Source organism: Neoarius graeffei, chromosome 5 (assembly GCF_027579695.1).
Source record: "Neoarius graeffei isolate fNeoGra1 chromosome 5, fNeoGra1.pri, whole genome shotgun sequence".
Lineage (NCBI taxonomy): Eukaryota > Metazoa > Chordata > Actinopteri > Siluriformes > Ariidae > Neoarius > Neoarius graeffei.
In genome coordinates this window covers 84,719,297-84,737,132 of record NC_083573.1, presented here as the reverse complement: position 1 = coordinate 84,737,132, position 17,836 = coordinate 84,719,297, and the positions used below count along the sequence as shown (strand labels likewise).

General features: G+C 37.9%; 1 protein-coding gene across 5 annotated transcripts in view; it reads left to right on the top strand.

Annotated features, from left to right (window-relative positions):
- The window catches only part of pard3aa (par-3 family cell polarity regulator alpha, a), a 1,023,559-nt gene that overhangs the window by 753,011 nt on the left and 252,712 nt on the right, over positions 1-17,836 (top strand). For all 5 annotated transcript variants that reach the window (XM_060922480.1, XM_060922479.1, XM_060922478.1 and 2 more), the window contains one exon: positions 4,396-4,609. In XM_060922480.1, coding sequence (XP_060778463.1) covers positions 4,396-4,609 — 214 coding nt within the window. The remainder of the gene's footprint in view (positions 1-4,395; positions 4,610-17,836) is intronic.

The following is a 17,836-nucleotide window of genomic DNA, read 5'->3' as shown; positions in this document are numbered from 1 at the left end:
GGAACCAATCAGAGCGACACGATTTTACCGGAAGTAGCTTGTGACATAATAATTGCTTGTAATGTTTATACGTAACATGTCCATGTATGTCTACACTAAATGGCTACCACGTGTATCCTGCAGACGCTTCGAGTGTCACGCGCTCGTCCCTATAAGTGAAGACATCGCGTCTGTGTGGTGCAATATATAAATATATAGGCGTAAATATAGTGGGGGCAGTATAGCACCGTGTGACACCGTGTCCACAGCTAACTAAACAAACTAGTGTTGTGTCACAAATCACATTTATGTATTGTTCCACGCTATTATTGAGTACTAACCCTCGCGGCTTTTCCCCCCCATTATGAGTAGTGTTTTCATTTTTCATTTTAAACCTCCTGTGTAGTCTTCAAACATATCGAAAGGTCTGTTTTTGCATCCCGGTCTTCTAGATTTTCCAGATTAGTAAATACTATTGAATATTTAACAGTTATTCCACGAAATTGAGTCGTACATGAGCTGATCGCTGACAAGGTGCATAGCACCGAGTTGGCTATAAGCCATGTACAATGAGACTGAGTGGAATCATTGTTTTATTCTATCCACAGTCACTGGATTTTGAGAAACAGAGCTTTTTTTTTTTTTTTTTTACAAATTCAAGAAATTAAAACTTTATACAAAACGTCTGACGAAATCATTTCCGCTTCGAATGTAAATAAACCGGCAGCAATTTGTGAAAAATGCGATGATAATTCTTGAAAAACAAAACAAAGATACGCCCTTACCATCAAATACCATAATTCCATAATTTGTTGCTTTTTTTTGTATTTTTTGGGGTTTTGTTTTCGAGTAGAGTTTTTTTATTTCATCCTCGGTTGGTTCAGCAAAACGCGCTGCCGTTTTGTTTTTCTGTACTCACAGTATATGAGCTGATCTCCTAGTAGTAGAATAGCCAATCAGAGCATGCGATTGCTCACTCATCCAGTGAATGTGGATAGAGTAAGCCCATGTTTACATTAGACCGTATCAGCAGATCATCAGATTAACGTTTTTAAAACGATTAGCGTGCACACAGCAACACCAATACACGATTTGTGTGCACATAGCAACGCCAATACACGGATACGCTCGGCTCCGCAGGCATCCTGCGCTCCAAATCACTCCGCCCTGAACAGCGAGTGCCCTCTGGAGGGTGCGCACTCCGGCCCTGCGCAGCTCACACAGCGCGCGAGTGAAGTGCACAAGCCACGATTTGGGACTGAGCCGCTGTGTGTGAGATCCCAGCGCATATCACTTACCACTTGCAAGTGGAAGGATGGCAAGCCTAAAGACAATCATAACTGCACAATGGGCAGTATTTGCATCAGTATTTGCAATATTTTCATACTTTTATACTCTTTAATGAAAGGTGATACAAGGCGGAAGTCCGCGCTGTTTTTCAGCAGTCGCGTCACATGACCAACGCCAGCGAATCAGGAAGGTGGATGTCACAGTGACGTTGTCCAATGAGACGCCAGCTAGAGCTCAGCACAGCGTATCCGCGTATTCTCAATGTTTACACAGCACCGGACCAGACACGATCTGGATTGAACACGTGGACGCTGGCGGATTCCCGTTTCCCGGCGTTTCCAGGCGGTTTAATGTAAACGGACAGTGCATCCGCGAAGAAAACGAGACAGATACGGTCTAATGTAAACGTAGCCTAAAACAGATTATTAAAATGACTGTGTGCACTGAGGGCTAAATACCAGTATACGCAATTAGGGTACATCACTATATGCGATTAACTCAACTCTGTGCGCCCCCCCCCTCTTTTTTCCCTCGATATACAGTACTGTGCAAAAGTCTGAGGCACCCTTTTTATCATATAAACTTTGTTATAAATTTCTATTTCATGACTTCTACATTATCGAGTCAGTACAAAAACATTTTAGAGTCCAAATGTTCGTTTTCCAGCACAAAATTAAACGTTACGGGGGGGAATAGTTTGTATCTGAGCAGCGTATTCCATAAGAGAGCACTTTTCAGATTAAAAAAGAAATCATAATGAAGGCTGCTGGGTTTTGGTGCAAAATGAAGACGCGAGTGTGACAGTCAAAGTGTCCAGAAGAACTGCGGCTGGTTCTGGAAGATGCTCAGTAAAACCTACAGCTCATTTCTGCATAAAGCTGCACTCATTGGACCGAAGGCTATTTTTTTTTTTTTTTTTTAAGCAAAGGGTCATCTCACACCAAACCTTGACTTTGTTTCATTTCATTTATTAAGCCTTACTGCTGTTTACAGTATTTTTTTAATGTTGAAACATTTCATTTCATTATTTTTAAGCCATTTTTGGTCTACAGCATTTTTTTTTTACATGTGCATAAGACTTTTGCACAGTACTGCATGTGTAACCAATCCGGAACAAACTGTACTGGTTGCCCCACCCTCACATATCACGAGTTCCTTTTGGTCCTGAGTATCAACATGTACCAAAATCCAAACATCTGGAACCTTTGGTACTGGACTGGTGGCCAGTAGAAAAGCAGTTTTCTGGTGATGAAAGTTATTTGTACATGATGGGTTCATTCTAATATTACATACAGTGCTCAGCGTAAATTAGTACACCCCCTTTGAAAAATAACATTTTAAACAATATCTCAATGAACACAAACAATTTCCAAAATGTTGACAAGACAAAGTTTAATATAACATCTGTTTAACTTATAACGTGAAAGTAAGGTTAATAATATAACTTAGATTACACATTTTTCAGTTTTACTCAAATTAGGGTGGTGCAAAAATGAGTACACCCCACAACAAAAACTACTACATCTAGTACTTTGTATGGCCTCCATGATTTTTAATGACAGCACCAAGTCTTCTAGGCATGGAATGAACAAGTTGGCGACATTTTGCAACATCAATTTTTTTCCATTCTTCAACAATGACCTCTTTTAGTGACTGGATGCTGGATGGAGAGTGATGCTCAACTTGTCTCTTCAGAATTCCCCAAAGAAAATAATTTCTTTACACCACAAAGGTGAAGGCTACAAGAAGATCAGCAAAGCTTTACTTATCAGTCAGAATACTGTAGCAAAAGTGGTACAAAAATTTAAGAAAGGTGGAACTGCAACCGTCTCACAGAGACGTCCAGGTCGTCCACAGAAGTTAACGCCTCGACAGGAGCGTCTTCTGATGAGAAGGGTTGAAGAAAATCGGCATGCAAGTTCACTGCAGTTATCTAAAGAAGTAGAAAGCCAAACTGGGGTGACTATTTCCCGTGACACAATACGGCGTATGCTGCAGAGGAATGGCATGCATGGATGACGTCCACGAAAGAAGCCTCTCCTAAAGCCCAGGCACAAAAAAGCCTGCCTAGAGTTTGCCAGGGCCCATGCTGACAAAGATGAAGACTACTGGGACTCTATACTCTGGAGTGATGAGACCAAGATAAATGTTTTTGGAACTGATGGCTTCAAAACCGTATGGTGTCACAAAGGTGAGGAATACAAAGAAAAATGCACGGTGCCTACAGTGAAACATGGTGGTGGCAGTGTCCTTATGTGGGGCTGCATGAGTGCTGCTGGTGTCGGGGAGCTGCATTTCATTGATGGCATCATGAATTCACAGACGTATTGCTCTATACTGAAAGAGAAGATGCTACCATCACTCCGTGCCCTTGGTCGTCGTGCACTTTTCCAACATGACTAAAAACACATCTAAGGCCGCTGTTGGATTTCTGAAGAAGAACAGGGTGAAAGTGATTCAGTGGCCAAGTATGTCTCCTGATCTGAACCCAATCGAACACTTTTGGGGAATTCTGAAGAGACAAGTTGAGCATCACTCTCCATCCAGCATCCAGTCACTAAAAGAGGTCATTGTTGAAGAATGGAAAAAGATTGATGTTGCAAAATGTTGCCAACTTGTTCATTCCATGCCTAGAAGACTTGGTGCCGTCATTAAAAATCATGGAGGCCATACAAAGTACTAGATGTCGTAGTTTTTGTTGTGGGGTGTACTCATTTTTGCACCACCCTAATTTGAGTAAAACTGAAAAATGTGTAATCTAAGTTATATTATTAACCTTACTTTCACGTTATAAGTTAAACAGATGTTATATTAAACTTTGTCTTGTCAACATTTTGGAAATTGTTTGTTCTCATTGAGATATTGTTTAAAATGTTACTTTTCAAAGGGGGTGCACTCATTTACGCTCAGCACTGTACGTTATCATAGACTTCCTCCAAATAAACAGGACTGCAGATTAAAACAGAAATGTAGTGCTTGTGGTTGCATCAGTTCCAGTCAGAGCCTGGAATTCTTCAGTGTTTGTGGAAAAAGCAGCCAGCAGTGTGGCCTTGAGTGTTATCTTGATTTTCTTTTTCTTCTTACCATCTTCTGATTTTTCTCTCTTTCTTTGTCGTGCTGTCTCAGTGGAGGAGGACACGGAGGAAAGCTCACGCTCCGGCCGGGACTCCGTCTCCACGGCGAATGATTTGGCTTTACCGGCTGGAGCGGCTTACCAGGACGGCCAGGTGAACGGCGGACGGCCCAAAGACGAGCGGAAGAAGGAGAAAGGAGGGAAGGAAAAGAAGGAAAAGAGCAAAGCCAAGAAAAGTGTGCTGAAGGGCCTGGGTGACATGTTCAGGTACACTTAACCCAGATGAGTACTGTAAAGCTCATCACCGTCCTGCTCCTGTTTCTGTGGAGGGTCTGAAGGAAAGTCGAAGCTCTAACCTGCTCTGTGCTTCTAAATCAGACTCGCTTACCTTTAGCCAAAACAGCCAGGTAGCCCGGGGCACTTTAAACACATGGTTTATAACAAGCGAGTATGTTTTATTTATTCTCTAGCACAGCCGGGGCTGAACACACTGTTTGTCTTGTATAAGTCCATATAAATTTGGTGCCATAAAAACGTACACAGTGTTTCTCATGAACACTCGGAAGCATGCACAACTAGTTTGAAGTTGAGGGCCTCTGTGATCCAGCTTCAGTGAGTTTTGAGAGAAAATGATGCAAGGCCAAGCAATGACTTGTGTGAAGTGTGCAAGTCTGTCAACTTGAGGTTGTGAGAAAGCCTTTATATCCCGCAGTCCGACTTCAACTCCAGCAGTGCAAACTCATCAGAGAAGCTCAGAGATGCGCATGGTGGTTTTTCTTTTCTTAAATAACTAGTGAAGATTTATTGAGCGTAATTTTGCACAAACTGCTATAAAGTGGCTATAATATGAAAACTGCTGGAAATGGGCTTTTTTTCCTATTTTTTGGGAAATATGAAAAACAAAACGAATGAAATCGGATGTGTGTGTGTGTAGTTAAGACATTTTATTGCTTTTTTACAGACTATTCAAAGTTTCAGATCTGTTTCACATCAGAGATACATTTCCATCCTCACTGACCTTTGGCCTGTGCTTTCAGTTAACTAACACACACACACACACACACACACACACACACACACACACACACAGTGTAAGCGAGTCACCATATTTGCATGTATTCACCACAACAGCACTAAACAAGTTGGAATCCAACATGTGTCCCTTTATTATGGCAGAACTCTTGAAATTTTGGTTATCAGGCAACGCCGAGTGTCTACATGATAATTTTGAATGAATGAATTTATTTTATTTTCGAACATGTATAAAAAAAATGTATGTAATTATTTGTACATACAAAAGAAAGAAAACGAGAAAGTGGAAAAAAAAAGAATAAATGAAATGACATGAAGAGCTAAGACATTACAATACACCGCACATTGTTCGAAAAAGGAGTGGGAAGAAGTACAATACTTTTTTTTAATTTCCCACCCCCTTTTTAACTACCCTGAAATCCAAACTACATTAATACTCCTATTAAAATATATACCATATATACACTTCATGAATATCTATATAAATATATAATTACAAAAATAAATATATACTACATACCATATATATATATATATATATATATATATATATATATATATATATATATATACACTTCATAAATATCAAAAATATTTAATTACAAAATTAAATATATACTACATTCATATACACTTCATAAATATCTATATAAATATATAATTACAAAAATATATATATGCTATATACTATATATACATTTCATAAATATCTATATAAATATATAATTACAAAAAATATATATATACTATATATACACTTCATAAATATCTATATAAATATCTCATCTCATTATCTGTAGCCGCTTTATCCTGTTCTACAGGGTCGCAGGCAAGCTGGAGCCTATCCCAGCTGACTACGGGCGAAAGGCGGGGTACACCCTGGACAAGTCGCCAGGTCATCACAGGGCTGACACATAGACTCAGACAACCATTCACACTCACATTCACACCTACGGTCAATTTAGAGTCACCAGTTAACCTAACCTGCATGTCTTTGGACTGTGGGGGAAACCGGAGCACCCGGAGGAAACCCACGCAGACACGGGGAGAACATACAAACTCCACACAGAAAGGCCCTCGCCGGCCACGGGGCTCGAACCCGGACCTTCTTGCTGTGAGGTGACAGCGCTAACCACTACACCACCGTGCCGCCCCTCTATATAAATATATGATTACAAAAATAAATATCTACTACATACCTATCCCTGTAAATATGAATATATAAACAAATTTTAGTGATTGTTATTCATTTATAGACACAAGTAAGTGAAATGTGAATGTTCCTTCTAGTTTTGTTGCACCCACTGTGTGTTTTAGATTTCACAGCTAATGTGCTGAATCTATAGCTAAACCATTGTTCTAGATTATTAACTAACTTGTTTCCACAATGCCTCGCAATGGTGAATTCTCAAATTTAACCACTTGAGCTATGATTATATTGTGTTTTGCTCCAAATTTGAATGTTGAATTAAACACAGCTTTGTAGTGAACCAATGTTGACGGCTGAATTCATAAATAACTCACACGAAGAGTGAAGAGGGTCTCCGGAATTGTCATTTGATTGTCTTTATTTTCGGTTTGAGGCTAAATAGGAGGCAAATCAGACGCTCGCTGGCCGTGCTGTGAACATTGTCCATGCAGACGCTCATCTAAGTTTCCAAATCCGTCATTGCTTAAGTCTTGAATATTTTCTATCGTGAATGCTGTCATTAAAAAGCTCGTCTCTGCTTTCCAAATAAATTTATCTCGTTAAGATCCGTTCAGTACTTTGGGAGTAACGGCAGGTTGAAGTTGGTACAACAGAGTAAAAACTCTGCTCACGTGACGGCAGGAAACTGCCGGTGCTTTTTGAGTCACGGGAAAACGCTCGGGCTCTCTCTCTCCTGATCGGTTTCCGACTGGATTCCTCATGAATATTAATCAGATAACTTTTATAGGGATGTTCTCTCGCTCTCACCGTTTCTGATGAAGTATTCAGCAAAATTTTCCCTCTGCTAGTTTTGATGTTATGATTCACAGGAGACTTTGAAGTGAGTTTTCATAGCTTTACCTACTTATTTTTTCAAATCAAACTGATTCATGTAAATAAATATTTTAGAATATAACTGTAGTTGCTTTGATGAAAAATATTGAGATCTTCGTGGTCGGAATGATATTTAAAAAAAACCGCAAGTCAGAAACACGAGTGTCAATTTCAGTTCAGTTAATTGGGTTGTTTATTGGATGTGGATCACAGTGTTTTTGAGGTTCGCCTTGAAAGCTGTGAATATTATCATTTATATTCTTTAATATAAACACTAGTAAACTCTATTTAGAAAAATACAAAGGCCTACAGAGCACAAAGAGGGTATTAGAGATAATCTTTTATTACTTTTTTATTGAGTGTACTGATTTAACGGTTTTAACCTAATTAGCACAATTAATATGAATTAAATACTAATTGGCATAATGTGTTTTTACTATTTTTCTTACTTTTTATTCAGTATACAACCATCTATGTGCCTGTCAATTTCCATGTAAATACTGTATCTTGAAAAATAAAAGTTTTAAGAAAAAAAAAACATTTGATCTCATTGGTTAACGAGGCCCGTTTTGGACCATGTGATCCTCATACAGAATATTACGGCAGTTTTCTAAAAATTAAGCCGTTTCTTCAATCTTTGATTTGTAATATCTCAAGAACGGATAAACACGTTTTAATTCTGTAAAAAGTATGTCGTATTGCATTCATTTATGAATTCAATGAGAGCAGGTTCAAGCAATTTGGATTGAATTTTAATTTTCACCTGAAATGCCTATACACTTTTCTTGTTGTGCTAATTAGCTAATTTATCAGCTAATTAATTAGTTGCTACTATTGATGAATTTTAATATAAGATAAGACGAGACACTTTATTCATCCCTCGGTGAGGAAATTCCCATGTTTCAGCAGCTCACAGATAGAAAAGAGTCAGGAACAGACCGTAACAAAAAATAGAGTGCAATAAAAGTATAAAAAAAAATAAAATAGTAAAAACACAGGCCATATATGTAATGTACACAACAAAATAAGAATGGAACCTAAATAAGCATAGTACTTCACCTGAAGTAGAAATATCATACTAATAAAATATTATTCTAATAAAATAAATATTACACTAATAAAATACTGGCAACTAGAATAGAAAATATTGCACCTGAGTAAAAATCACGCACTGTGCTCTCCGGTGAATATTTGACTCTTCGTTATCCTTAAACTCTGGATCGGAGAGGTCAGCTTTATATCAGAGCTTAAACATGTCAGTTAATGAATATGAATGAACCATGGAGGTCGCTATGAATATTAATGAGCAGTGGGTGTGGTCAGTGAAGAGCACTGTACTACATTTATTTATTAAAATACACCAGCATGATTTTCAGAGGAAGTCGATGTGAGATGCGTTTCATGGCCGTAATCGCACTCGAAGGCCTGAGAAGCAGTTGTGCGAGTGATGTAGCAGAAGGAGAGGTGTGAAACGGTTCGATAGGAGATAGGGTTGTTGGGTAACTTGCTAAATCTGTGTCCTGTGCTTTAGGCCTGACGGTTTAAGGCCATTTTCAACACTGCTTCTGCCAAGCTAATTAAAGACAGGCTGCTGTTAATTATTTTGATTTGGTGCTCATTTGAATGCGGGATAAATTAGCTGTGCTCTTATCAGTGCAGTAAGTTGTTTCATGGCGGATTAGAGTAATGGGATTAGTTAGCGGAGCAGCACACCATGCACAGCGCTGTAACGAACAATAAAGATGACAAGTGTTTCCAGGTCATGTTTGAAGAACTCGGAGAGGTCGCTTATCAAGGCCACTAATTTGTGCTTTGCTTCTCGTTTGTATCCCACAGAGTAAAGGAAGTTGGCAATTATAAAGGTACAATCACAACCAGCACACATACGCTTGTGAGTGTGTTTATTGTGTGTGTCCTTTGAAGAGAGTTTGATTACCAAATGAATGTGCTAGTCTGGGGTGTGTGTGTGTGTGTGTGTGTGTGTGTGTGTGTGTGTGTGTGCTCTTGGTGAAATGAGTTTGAGGGTTGTGCTGCTCCTGGCTGAAAGGTTGAGAGTCTCCCCGCGGGGCGGTGGGTGGTTTGGCCTCTCTCCCTCTGCATCATCTCTCTTCGTTAGAGTCAAGTGGCAGCACCATTTATGAAAGAGAGGTGGGGAAGATGCACAAACACACACACACATGCGCGCGCACACACACACGCACACACACACACACGCGCGCGCACACACGCGTGCGCGCGCACACACACATGCACAAACACAAATGCCACTGTGTGCACACTTCTTTTTCTTTCTTGTTCCCCTTCCTTCCTCCTTTTATCCCTTCCTTAATTCCTAACTTGCTCTTCATTTGTTTGTTGCTTTCAGTCTTTTATCCCATTACTGCCTTCCTCTTTCTTTCTTTCTTTCTTTCTTTCTTTCTTTCTTTCTTTCTTTCTTTCTTTCTTTCTTTCTTTTCACATTCCTGTCTGCTCTTTCTTTCTTTCTTTCTTTCTTTCTTTCTTTTTTCTTTCTTTCTTTTCACATTCCTGTCTGCTCTTTCTTTCTTTCTTTCTTTCTTTCTTTCTTTCTTTCTTTCTTTCTTTCTTTCTTCTTTCTTTCTTTTCACATTCCTGTCTGCTCTTTCTTTCTTTCTTTCTTTCTTTCTTTCTTTCTTTTCACATTCCTGTCTGCTCTTTCTTTCTTTCTTTCTTTCTTTCTTTCTTTTTTCTTTTTTCTTTCTTTCTTTTCACATTCCTGTCTGCTCTTTCTTTCTTTCTTTCTTTCTTTCTTTCTTTCTTTCTTTCTTTCTTTCTTTCTTTCTTTCTTTTTCTTTCCACATTCCTGTCTGCTCTTTCTTTCTTTCTTTCTTTCTTTCTTTCTTTCTTTCTTTCTTTCTTTCTTTCTTTCTTTCTTTCTTTCTTTCTTTCTTTTCACATTCCTGTCTGCTCTTTCTTTGTTTCTTTCTTTTTCTTTCCACATTCCTGTCTGCTCTTTCTTTCTTTCTTTCTTTCTTTCTTTCTTTCTTTCTTTCTTTCTTTCTTTCTTTCTTTTCACATTCCTGTCTGCTCTTTCTTTCTTTCTTTCTTTCTTTTTCTTTCCACATTCCTGTCTGCTCTTTCTTTCTTTCTTTCTTTCTTTCTTTCTTTCTTTCTTTCTTTCTTTCTTTCTTTCTTTCTTTCTTTCTTTTCACATTCCTGTCTGCTCTTTCTTTGTTTCTTTCTTTTTCTTTCCACATTCCTGTCTGCTCTTTCTTTCTTTCTTTCTTTCTTTCTTTCTTTCTTTCTTTCTTTCTTTCTTTCTTTCTTTCTTTCTTTTCACATTCCTGTCTGCTCTTTCTTTCTTTCTTTCTTTCTTTCTTTCTTTCTTTCTTTTTCTTTCCACATTCCTGTCTGCTCTTTCTTTCTTTCTTTCTTTCTTTCTTTCTTTCTTTCTTTCTTTCTTTCTTTCTTTCTTTTCACATTCCTGTCTGCTCTTTCTTTCTTTTTCTTTCTTTTCACATTCCTGTCTGCTCTTTCTTTCTTTTTCTTTCTTTCTTTTCACATTCCTGTCTGCTCTTTCTTTCTTTCTTTCTTTCTTTCTTTCTTTCTTTCTTTCTTTCTTTCTTTTCACATTCCTGTCTGCTCTTTCTTTCTTTCTTTCTTTCTTTCTTTCTTTCTTTCTTTCTTTTCACATTCCTGTCTGCTCTTTCTTTCTTTCTTTTTCTTTCTTTCTTTTCACATTCCTGTCTCTTTCTTTCTTTCTTTCTTTCTTTTCACATTCCTGTCTTCTTTCTTTCTTTCTTTCTTTCTTTCTTTCTTTCTTTCTTTCTTTCTTTCTTTCTTTCTTTCTTTCTTTTTCTTTCCACATTCCTGTCTGCTCTTTCTTTCTTTCTTTCTTTCTTTCTTCTTTCTTTTCTTTCTTTCTTTCTTTCTTTCTTTCTTTCTTTCTTTCTTTCTTTCTTTCTTTCTTTTCACATTCCTGTCTGCTCTTTCTTTCTTCTTTCTTCTTTTTTTTTTTTTTTTTTTCTTTCTTTTCACATTCCTGTCTGCTCTTTCTTTCTTTCTTTTTCTTTCTTTTCACATTCCTGTCTGCTCTTTCTTTCTTTTTCTTTCTTTCTTTTCACATTCCTGTCTGCTCTTTCTTTCTTTCTTTCTTTCTTTCTTTCTTTCTTTCTTTCTTTCTTTCTTTCTTTCTTTCTTTCTTTCTTTCTTTCTTTCTTTCTTTCTTTTCACATTCCTGTCTGCTCTTTCTTTCTTTCTTTCTTTCTTTCTTTTCACATTCCTGTCTGCTCTTTCTTTCTTTCTTTCTTTCTTTCTTTCTTTCTTTCTTTCTTTCTTTCTTTCTTTCTTTCTTTCTTTCTTTCTTTTCACATTCCTGTCTGCTCTTTCTTTCTTTCTTTCTTTCTTTCTTTCTTTCTTTCTTTCTTTCTTTCTTTCTTTCTTTCTTTCTTTCTTTCTTTCTTTCTCCTTACACAAACACACTCTTGATAGTTGAGAAAGTCTGATCTGTTGGTCCTTACTGTAGCTCCATGTCATTTGTTTATTGCTTTGTTTTTTGTTCTCTAATGTCTGCCATTAATGATGTTGGCACTGACAGGCATACTGTACACATACTGAAGTCTGCATGCACATGTGAACACACACTATTCAGGCCTCCGTCTCACTTTTATGAAACACACACACTCCTGCAAGTCGAGCTTTGCGGCGTTGGCAGCACGCTGCAATTTGAGCTGATCTGAACGCCTGGCTACACATGCTCTGATGAGCTCTCACCACGGAGCGTAATGCGAACACTGATTGGACGTCAGAGAGAGAGAGCTTAATGGCTAAAGCAAAGAGGAGACGGGGATGAAAAGATGGAACAAGTCTGAGAGATGGACAAAGAAATTGAGTGCATAGCTGCGTGGGAACAGAGATTTAGAAGGATGAAGAGGAAATTGGGAGATGAATAGCGGATAAGAAAAAGCAATGGAAAATGTTAAATGGGGACGAGTGGAGTGAGGAGAAACATGGATGTGTTTATAGCGAGATCAATACAGCTGATGAAATATGGAACAGAAGATCTTAACTAATGTAATATACAAGTGTGATGGAGTACATCACTATAGTACAGAATACAGTTTGCTTCATGCGTGTTTATGCCAGGAATCCTCAGCAGAGTATTATGCAATGCAATATATATTTCATTATATACAGTAGGTTTGTTTATTTTTTAAAACCGATAACATATATCTACAATCTAAAAGATTTCATTGAAATAGACAGGCACACTGCGGGGAAAATAAAAATGCAGATTGTTTTACCCTGTGAGGAAAAACTAAACGTATTCTCAGTGTATATAATAATAATAATAATAATAATCGGACAATAGCTTTGTCTAGTGAGTCAGGCAATTCTCGATGAACTGTGTAGCACCCGTGCACATTTATAATCTATATATGGGAGATGTAGATCAAAATGATCAATATCAAACTAACCATGATACTGTGGTTTTAAATGTGGCTTTAAGCACTGAGAATAATGCAGATCATAACACGATCAGAACACTCAATATGAGGGCAAAGGGTATACCAGGGCCCTGATGGTATGTGCCATGGGGTGGGCAAAGGGAAGAGGCTTCTTGGACCAGGACACTCATTGGTATAGGGGAAAGGGGGCAGGTACTAGAAAATCATTTCCCAAAGATAGTCTGGGGCTTTGAGTTTAGTCTTAGGAAAACATCAACTACTAGGAGAGCGGACTTAATATTGGAGGATAAACTAAAGAAAATAATAAAGATGCGTGACATGGCATTCCCCCAGGAACAGAATATTGAACAAACTATCATGATATCGACAACTAGCATTTGAAATTTGAGAAAGAGGTACATGTTGGTTCCATTGGTGATTGGCTGTTTAGGTGGTGGTGGTGTCCTTGGTGTCACCAAGGAATTAAGGAAAATCTTCAGTAAAGAGGGGAAAGCTCTCTCTGTGGTTGGAACAATGCAGAAAACGGTTCTAATGGATGGAGAAACAACTATCCAGAAGGTTCTGTCGGATCTAATCAAAAGTACAGTTGACGAGTAAGGTGTTGGGAGCTTTCAAGTGGGTTAACAAACTTTGGTAACCCTTTTTATTGGCTGTTGGCTTCTGTTAAGAGCAATTATTTTCATAGTAATAATAATAATAATCTTCCTCATGTCGTCTGAAGGAGTTTTTCCTTGCCACAGTCGCCACAGGCTTGCTCATTGGGGATAGATTAGGGATAAAATTAGCTCATGTTTTAATTAATTCAAATTCTGTCAAACTGCTTTGCGACAATGTCTACTGTGAAAAGCGTTATACAAATAGACTTAATAATAATAATAATAATAATAATGCTGTTTTTAAATACTTATTTAATTAACGCTATAAATTCTGTATTAATTATTAGAAATAATGCAATTCCAGACCTTGCAGATACTGTAGCTGTTGTAGCTTTATTACCTCACCCGGGACGGAGTCCACCAGGGGGCGAAGTATTGTTTTCGGTCGGGATTGTTTGTTTGTTTGTTTGTTTATGATGTTACGGGAAAATGGCTGGACCAGTCTTCATGAAACTTTCAGGATAGATGGGCATGTGGTCTCAAATAGAACCTCCAACATTTTGGGGGTCATCTGGTCAAGCTCAAGGTTTTTGTGGAGACTGCCTGATATCGAGGCGGTAGCCACTATGCCATCGTGCTGTAAGAATGTAAAAGTGTAACGATCACACAGCACGGTGTGTTCTGATTGGCTGAGAGCAGCACGGTGTGTTCTGATTGGCAAAGCGCAGCAGAGAATCAGAATAGACTGGTACCAAAATTCAAAAAAGTGCTTATTTAAGGAGTTAAAGGCATTTTTGAGACAAAGTCGACAAACAGTCTTATTTTGTCAATTTGGGTGTGCCGAATTCAAATCTGCAATATGCCGAGCTCTATCTGACCTCTGTTGACCTCTAGAGGTCATTGAACTTTGGGCCTGTAAACGTCTCAGCTGAACCCAGTTTCTCAGCTTTCTAAGGAATGAAATGTACTAAAATGATTAATGAAGTTAGCAAATGGCCTTGTTTGTTAAATGTTTGGGTGCTGAATTCATTTTTCATTTGTAAAACGACATATGACCTCTGATAACCTCAAGGTCATTAAACTTGGCCTATAGGCCTATGCATTTAACGGCATTTTTAAACTGACTTGACTCCCCCAAAAAGAATATGAACAGACAAAAAACAAATAGAAAGGAATAAATACAACATTAAATGCCAGTCCATGTACATGTGACTTACTTTTCACAATGAGAATGCCTAGGCGATCACCTTACATAACATTGCATTACATTTAGCGGTTATTGTTTATACAAAGCTACTGAAAAAAGGACAGATTCAGCAGCATACAAAATGTGGGGGCATACAGGGTATACAGGTTAATCAGGGTTAGTATATATGAGAGTTTTTTTCTTTGCTGTTTGTTTTGTTTTAAACGGGGTAAAGCCTTTACAAAAAACAAACAGCAAAGAAAAAAACTCTCATATATACTAACCCTGATTAAGCTGTATACCCTGTATGCCCCCACATTTTGTATGCTGCTGAATCTGTCCTTTTTTCAGTAGCTTTGTATAAACAATAACCGCTAAATGTAATGCAATGTTATGTAAGGTGATCGCCTAGGCATTCTCATTGTGAAAAGTAAGTCACATGTACATGGACTGGCATTTAATGTCGTATTTGTTCCTTTCTATTTGTTTTTTGCCTGTTCATATTCTTTTTGGGGGAGTCAAGTCAGTTTAAAAATGCCGTTAAATGCATAGGCCTATAGGCCAAGTTTAATGACCTTGAGGTTATCAGAGGTCATATGTCGTTTTACAAATGAAAAATGAATTCAGCACCCAAACATTTAACAAACAAGGCCATTTGCTAACTTCATTAATCATTTTAGTACATTTCATTCCTTAGAAAGCTGAGAAACTGGGTTCAGCTGAGACGTTTACAGGCCCAAAGTTCAATGACCTCTAGAGGTCAACAGAGGTCAGGTAGAGCTCGGCATATTGCAGATTTGAATTCGGCACACCCAAATTGACAAAATAAGACTGTTTGCCGACTTTGTCTCAAAAATGCCTTTGGGTGTCACAATTCTGGATTTTGGTACCAGTCTAGAATCAAATCATGTTTGTTGGCCAAGTATGTTCACACACAAGGTCAAAATCAAGGTCATGAAAAAGGTATAAATTGTTTTTTCGCAATATCTTCCTTCATATTCATCATAAGTGCTACCGTGCGAGGTTTGTTTTGCCTGGCAGCACTTGTTAATAACTGGTTTAGCCGCATTATCCAAGCTCATGCTCACAGGAATAATGTTATAATAGAATATTAGTCATTGTCAGGACGCTTGCGCACACGCGCACACATTAATATCTCATTGTTTTTTATTGAGAATGGATTGTTGTTTACAAAATGTGTATAAATGCAGTATCTACAAATCAGACACTGGAGGTTTAGGTTTAGTATCAGGGCTGATATTAGACTGAAACGCTGGATTCAAATTTGAGATATCAAATTCAGAGATATTTTACACTGCATATGGAAAACAGATTGATTTAAAGCACACTGCCATCACTGCACTGACCTAACAGCTGAAGCTTGTAGATGTCATGTCAGTTACCAGGATGACATCAGTAACAGATTTGGTATCAGTATGGTATTGAACATATATATATATATATATATATATATATATACATATATGTGTGTGTTATTTACCAGCTGGGAGGTCCGTATGGTGAAATACCGTGACCGAGGTCTTGAAAGTACTGAGCGAGGCCCTCTGGGCCGAGGTCCGTATTCAAGGCCGAGGTCACGGTATTTCACCACACGGACCGACCTTAAGCTGGTAAATAATATATTTATTTTTTTCTTTACCAAATTCTAACAGAAAACGAGAGCGCCCGAAAGGGAAAACCGAGCCGAGCCGCCATTTTGAATCCTCATTCACGGCTGTAATGCAAATTACTTCCTCCTCGGTATACAAGTGCACTTCCATGGCAGGAAAAAAAAAACTACATTTTGCCGCCTATGTCGTCCCCTATTTATACAAAATTGAGTCATTCAGGATTCAGCCATGTTTTTGCTCGGCGTTAGCAACAGTTAGAGGTTTTTATCTTTCTCCTGAAATGTTTTCTTTTATTTCTTCTTCCTCAGGGTAGTAAAACTCGCTTTCACTGTGAACACTGTCGTTATCGCTATCCATGCTGTAAAATTAATGCTATTCTCCTGAGAAATGCTGGCAAAAATTTATAAGATTTTTGATAATCTTATAAATAAATCTTATTAAAAAAGATAAATGTTGACAAAAAATGCTACTATGTTTGTTGTTGTTGTGAACAAGCGAGTCGCCAGAGGTCCGTAACCGGGGTCTGTAACTGGGGTCTGTATTGTAGGATACGGACCCGCTCGCCAGCCAATCAGAGTGCAGGACTTGATGGAAACCGCCCCGCAAAAAAAAAAAAATTATTATACATCCAGGACACTTTTTTGATGGAATAAAAACATGTGGTCTATTCCCTTCTAGCAGGTTTCATTCATTTGGTTTGATAGCACGCAATATTGTTCGCATGTCGCTTATCCTGCCATAGCTATACATTTTATATATATAATATATTGTGTGTGTGTGTGTGTGTGTATATATATATATATATATATATATATATATATATATATATATATATATATATATATATACACACACACACACACACACATATATATAATGTGTGTGTATGTGTGTGTGTATATATATATATATATATATATATATATATATATATATATATATATATACACACGTGTGTGTGTGTGTAGGTGTGTGTGTATGTGTGTGTGTGTATGTATGTGTGTATGTATATATATATATATATATATATATATACACACACACGCACACACGGTGTGTGTATATATATATATATATATATATATATATATATATATACACACACCGTGTGTGTGTGTGTGTGTATATATATATATATATACACACACACACGCACACACGGTGTGTGTGTATATATATATATATATATATATATATATATATATATATATATATATATAATGTACATACTTTATGGCTGGGAAGCCACTACAGCTTGCGTCGATTAGTGGCCCCATTGTACCAAATTTGTATGTACTGCACGGTTGTCAAGACAACATGACGTCACACGTTGGAGACGTAAAACTGTAACAATTTGGAAACAAACCGGAGTACCCGGAGGAAGCCCACGTGGACACGGGGAGAACATGTAAACTCCACACAGAAAGGCCCCTGTTGGCCGCGAGGTTCAAACCCGGAACCTTCTTGCTGTGAGGCGACAGTGATGACTACGGCACCACCATGCCGCCAAACACGCATTACGTCACTCTACCCAATGGAGAATGAACATTGAATATGGTTTATGATATTGCACGGTTGTCAAGACAACATGACATTACAC